General features: G+C 38.8%; 2 protein-coding genes across 2 annotated transcripts; one reads left to right on the top strand and one right to left on the bottom strand.

Moving 5' to 3' along the window:
- The first annotated feature begins 1,927 nt into the window (after positions 1-1,927).
- On the top strand, positions 1,928-2,557 carry LOC127081657 (uncharacterized). The gene is made up of 2 exons (XM_051021892.1): positions 1,928-2,226; positions 2,316-2,557. The coding sequence occupies exons 1-2, from the start codon at positions 2,026-2,028 to the stop codon at positions 2,454-2,456; spliced, it is 342 nt and encodes a 113-aa protein (XP_050877849.1). The 5' UTR covers positions 1,928-2,025; the 3' UTR covers positions 2,457-2,557.
- LOC127079557 (protein MAIN-LIKE 1) lies at positions 2,479-4,155 on the bottom strand. Its single transcript, XM_051019942.1, has 3 exons — positions 4,060-4,155; positions 3,300-3,974; positions 2,479-3,203 (listed from the first exon to the last, which is right to left on the bottom strand). The coding sequence occupies exons 2-3, from the start codon at positions 3,888-3,890 to the stop codon at positions 2,541-2,543; spliced, it is 1,254 nt and encodes a 417-aa protein (XP_050875899.1). The 5' UTR covers positions 3,891-3,974; positions 4,060-4,155; the 3' UTR covers positions 2,479-2,540.
- Positions 4,156-4,811: the final 656 nt, after the last annotated feature.

Raw genomic sequence — 4,811 nt, 5'->3', positions numbered from 1 at the left:
ATACTGAAACGGGGAAGAGAGGGAGAAGTAACAAAATAATATTTGGCTGTGATAAAGGTGGGAAACACAAGATTAGTGATAGTGGTACCCAAAGTGCGTCCAAGAAATGTGGATGTCCATTTAAAATCAGGTCGACTCCGGCGAAAGATGGATCTGGTTGGAAGATTGATGTAAAATGTGGGTTACATAATCATGGTTTACCTGATAGATTAGAAGGTCATTCGTTTATTGGTAGGTTGACCACAGATGAGAAGCAACATGTCGCTGATTTGGCAAAGGGACATGTAGCACCTAGAAACATTTTGCTTTCCTTGCAAGACAAGTTTCCTGAGAATGTCACTCGTATTACGCAAGTATACAAGCATAAGAGTGTGATAGAAAAAGAGATAAGAGGTCCAAGGAGTGAGATACAACATCTGTTTAAGCTTATTGAGGATGCAGGATATGTGTATTGGAGTAGAAAAAAGGATGACTCGGAAGTGGTGAGAGAGATATTTTGGGCACATCCTGATTCAGTGAAGTTGTTGAATATATTTCCGATTGTGTTAGTTATGGATAGCACCTACAAGACAAACAAATATAGACAACCTTTGTTTGAAATTGTTGGCATGACATCGACTGAGTTGACTTTTGCTGTTGGATTTGCATATATGGAGTCTGAGCAAACAGAGAATTTTTGCTGGGTATTGGAGAAATTAAAAGAGTTGTTTGTGAAGAAAGACATGTGTCCACAAGTGATTTTGACAGATAGAGATCTTGCTTTGATGAAAGCAATTGAAGTTGTGTTTCCCAACTCGATTAATTTGCTATGTAGATTTCACATTAACAAAAACGTTGGTGCCAAATGCAAACAACATGTGGTGAATGACCTGCAAAAGACGATAGACACATGGTTGACTCCACATAGGCATAGATTTGTTGGAGCATGGATTAATCGAGTCCTACATTTGGGTAACACAACGACTAATCGGTACGTCTTATAATTTTATATTTGATATTTTTTTTATGTTTTTTGATGTGTTATTTTCAATATCTAATGGTATTTTTTATATCTGATATTTTTAGGGTTGAATCTGCTCATTGGAAGTTAAAGCAGATGTTAGGAAACAGTATAGGTGACATGGTCAAATGTTGGGAAGCCATGAATAACAACTTGAGGTTACAACTGGGAAACATTAGAGCTTCATTTCAAAAGAGTTTTTACGAAGTTGAGAACGCGCACGTAAGTCCCTTTTATGGTTATTTGTGTGGTTCCGTATCTCGAGCTGCTTTGAGACGTATTGCTGAAGAGTTATTGAGAGTTGATTATGTTGGAACTAACAGGCAAATATGTGGTTGTACTCTTAGAACATCTTATGGGTTACCTTGTGCTTGTGAGTTAGGAAGATACAGAGTAGGTGGTATACCGATACCCATTGATGCTGTTCATGTTCATTGGAGGAAACTAACTATGGAAGTTGAGTTAGAGATAGGTGAAGATGATGGATCAGAGGGCATTAAGGAGTAGGGTATGTGAACTAACTATGGAAACTAACTATAGATGTTGTTGGGAAAAGGGCATTAAGGAGTAGGGTATGTGAACTAGCATACCCAACAATGACAACATTGTGTCCACCACTTGAGAAAATAAAAACCAAAGGAGGAGTGAAGAAGAAAGGAAAAAAACCAGCAGATTATGATGTTTATAGGGACCCTTCGTATCATGAGTATGTTGATAAGGCATCTCAATCTTCACAAAGGCAATCTCAACCATCACAGACTTCGAAGAAGATCAAATTATCAAAGAAGCAACCACAATTCATTGTTCAATTTCCTAATCATATTAGGTCATACATTGAAGATGTAGTTAATGTTGAATCAGATGGTAATTGTGGATTTAGAGTCATTGCATCATTGCATTGATATGGTGAGGATGGTTGGTCAATGGTTCGCAGAGAGTTGGGGTTGGAATTAATAGACAAGGATAGGTCAACTTTGTATGACAAGTTATTTTCTAATCGGTTGTCAGCTGTGAGAGAATCTTTGATGATAGAATCGTTTGGTTCACAGCCACCTGAAAAATGGATGAGTCTACCAGATATGGGTTACTTGATAGCGAATCGTTATAATGTTGTACTTGTCTGTTTAGGCAATCCGTGCATCACTTTCTTTCCGATGACAAGTTCACATTCACCAAATGTCTCTATTTATTGCATTGGTTTTGTTAACCAGAATCATTGGGTTCAGGTATGTATTTATATGTCTAAATATTTTAATTATTCCAGTTAATATTTTATGTTATATGACTTAATCTTTTAATTATTTTACTTTATCAGGTTAACATGAAAGAGGGGTTTCCATTGCCACCGGTCACATTAGATTGGAAGAAATTTCGTTCTCATATAGCAACTACTTGGATGCTAGGATTTGCAGGACGTATGCAACATTGGCAATTACTTACACCTGTATTAGCATGATTATGTAATCAAAACATAAATATGTAATCAAAACATGAAATCTATATTATTATGTCTATTATATTCAAAGCTTAATACATATAATCAATGTGAACGAGAAATATGCAAAGCTTTAAATAAATCAGAAAACTGTGGATCTTCCTCTTCAGCATTAACCTGTCTCAGATAGCGACGAATCAATGTAGATACACGAGCCCAATCAGGATCAGATGGCCCGGCGTCATATACAGGAACGGGTACCTCTCTAGGAGCGTCACGATGGGGAGGGACCAACCGTGGATGGGAAACACGATAATACCACTCCAGATAACCGTCTACTACCTCAGATGGAGTGGTGGCCACGGAAGATGAACCGATCACATCGACAACACTCTGATGGTAACTGATCCAATCAACATCAATATCCGTCGCCATCATACAATCTAGAGGTGGGGATGGAACATACTGCCTATACCCGAACTGACGTAAACATCTATCAGGCAAGGATGGAACAACTGTTTCACCCCACTTCAAACAGCCCCTGTAAAGACATATCTCATCAAATACACGCCATGCTCTATGATCCTCAAATGGTCGCCAGATGACGTCGGTAGGTGTCAGCTCGTCCAAAATAGGTCGTAAATCATCGACCTTCAGGACTCCCTGTCTATACGACCATCTCATCGCTCGGGGAAGACCACAGTTTCCAGCAGGATTCCAATTCTCCCCTCTTTTTCCAACAGTTGGAAAATACTCGTGAATCCAACACTGTTACAAAATAAAAACATAATAAATAAAACAAATTAAGTTACAATATTTTATAAAATGAATCCAACACTTAATTAACAAAATTAAATTATATACCTGTAGGAGAGTAGGATATCCACCTAGCTGTTTGCAACTGTACATGGACGCATCTCCAAGATATCGGTAGAGGGTAACTAGTGCAGCTGCTCCCCAACTATATCCTGAACATCCATCCAAGTCCCTAAACAGGAGGAAGTATCGTGCCTCTACAAGTGTAAAGGTCTTATCAGCAAATATGGTGGAACCCACCAACATCAATAGATATGCTCTAGTCGCATATGCCCAGCTGGAAGCAGCCCTATGATGTACGAATATATCATATAACCACTCCAACTTGTAATACGACCCCCTGCAGCTCCGAACATGTGACTGTGCCTGACTCTGTGACACTCCTAGGTAGTCAACAGCAAGTTCAATAGCTAGCTCTTCAGTCACATCCTGAGGACTCCAAAAGATACCCCTAATGGGCAAGTGAAGTAGACATGCGACATCATCTAAAGTAATGCTCATTTCACCAAACGGCATGTGAAATGAAGATGTCTCTAGATGCCATCTTTCCACAAATGCAGAGACAAGATTTGTGTCTATCTTGTTCAGACTCGTTCTCTGCAGTGAAGCTAAACCGGATCTAGATACCCAACTCTCCATCTGTGGTGGAAGAGCCAATGGAACCCTAGAATTCAACTTCAGTCCATGTCCGGCAACCTTCAACTCTTTCTTTGGTCCTCTTTCCTAAAAACAATTAAAACACATATTAGAAAACAAATTATAAAATATTCAACTATTATTCATTTTCAAATATAGTCCGTTTACTTACCTCACCGAACCATATATGTCGAGCAACATGATGCTCGTACTTCACCAAAAGCGATGTATCGTACGACCCTCCTGGATATCCAGTCGGCTCAGCTGCAGCTGCAAATGAAGATGCACCCCGGTCTAACGTGCGGACTGGAATCCGGCCATCTGCACCTCTTCTTCGAACCACTGCAAAAATAATGTAAAAAAAATAATTAAAAAAAAAAAAAAAAAAAATTACGTACCGGAACACTTCAAAGAAGAGTTCCGGTACACATCATCCAAACCGGAAGACTTGAAGAAAGTGTTCCGGTATACAAGTATACAAACCGGAAGACTTTCTAGAAGACTTCCGGTTCAGTGTCCATAAAAACAACAAACCGGAACACTTTAGAGAAGTGTTCCGGTATACACTTTTCAAACCGGAAGACTTACTCTTAAGTGTTCCGGTATACAATGCAAAAACGCCAAAAAATTTTCTTCTCCGGAAGTCTTCAACGAAAATGGTAAAAAAATTTTGAAACGGAAAATATACCCTATTTATATGAGGGTATTTTGGTCAAAAAAATTTAAATGTAGGGGTATGGGTACAATTGTAGGGGTATAGGGTAAAATTTTCCTAACTTCCTCAGTATGGGCTTGATTTTTTGCTACGAATTGTTTGGTGCGATGATGGTTCTGTTTGTGGAATTACATAGTGAATATTGATGAATCACTATTGAGGATAAAGAGTTGAAGATGTGGAACTGAGGAAGCTAGAAGGTGACGCAG

The sequence above is a fragment of the Lathyrus oleraceus genome, chromosome 5, assembly GCF_024323335.1.
Source record: "Lathyrus oleraceus cultivar Zhongwan6 chromosome 5, CAAS_Psat_ZW6_1.0, whole genome shotgun sequence".
NCBI classification, from domain to species: domain Eukaryota; kingdom Viridiplantae; phylum Streptophyta; class Magnoliopsida; order Fabales; family Fabaceae; genus Lathyrus; species Lathyrus oleraceus.
This window is presented reverse-complemented; position numbering and strand designations above follow the sequence as displayed.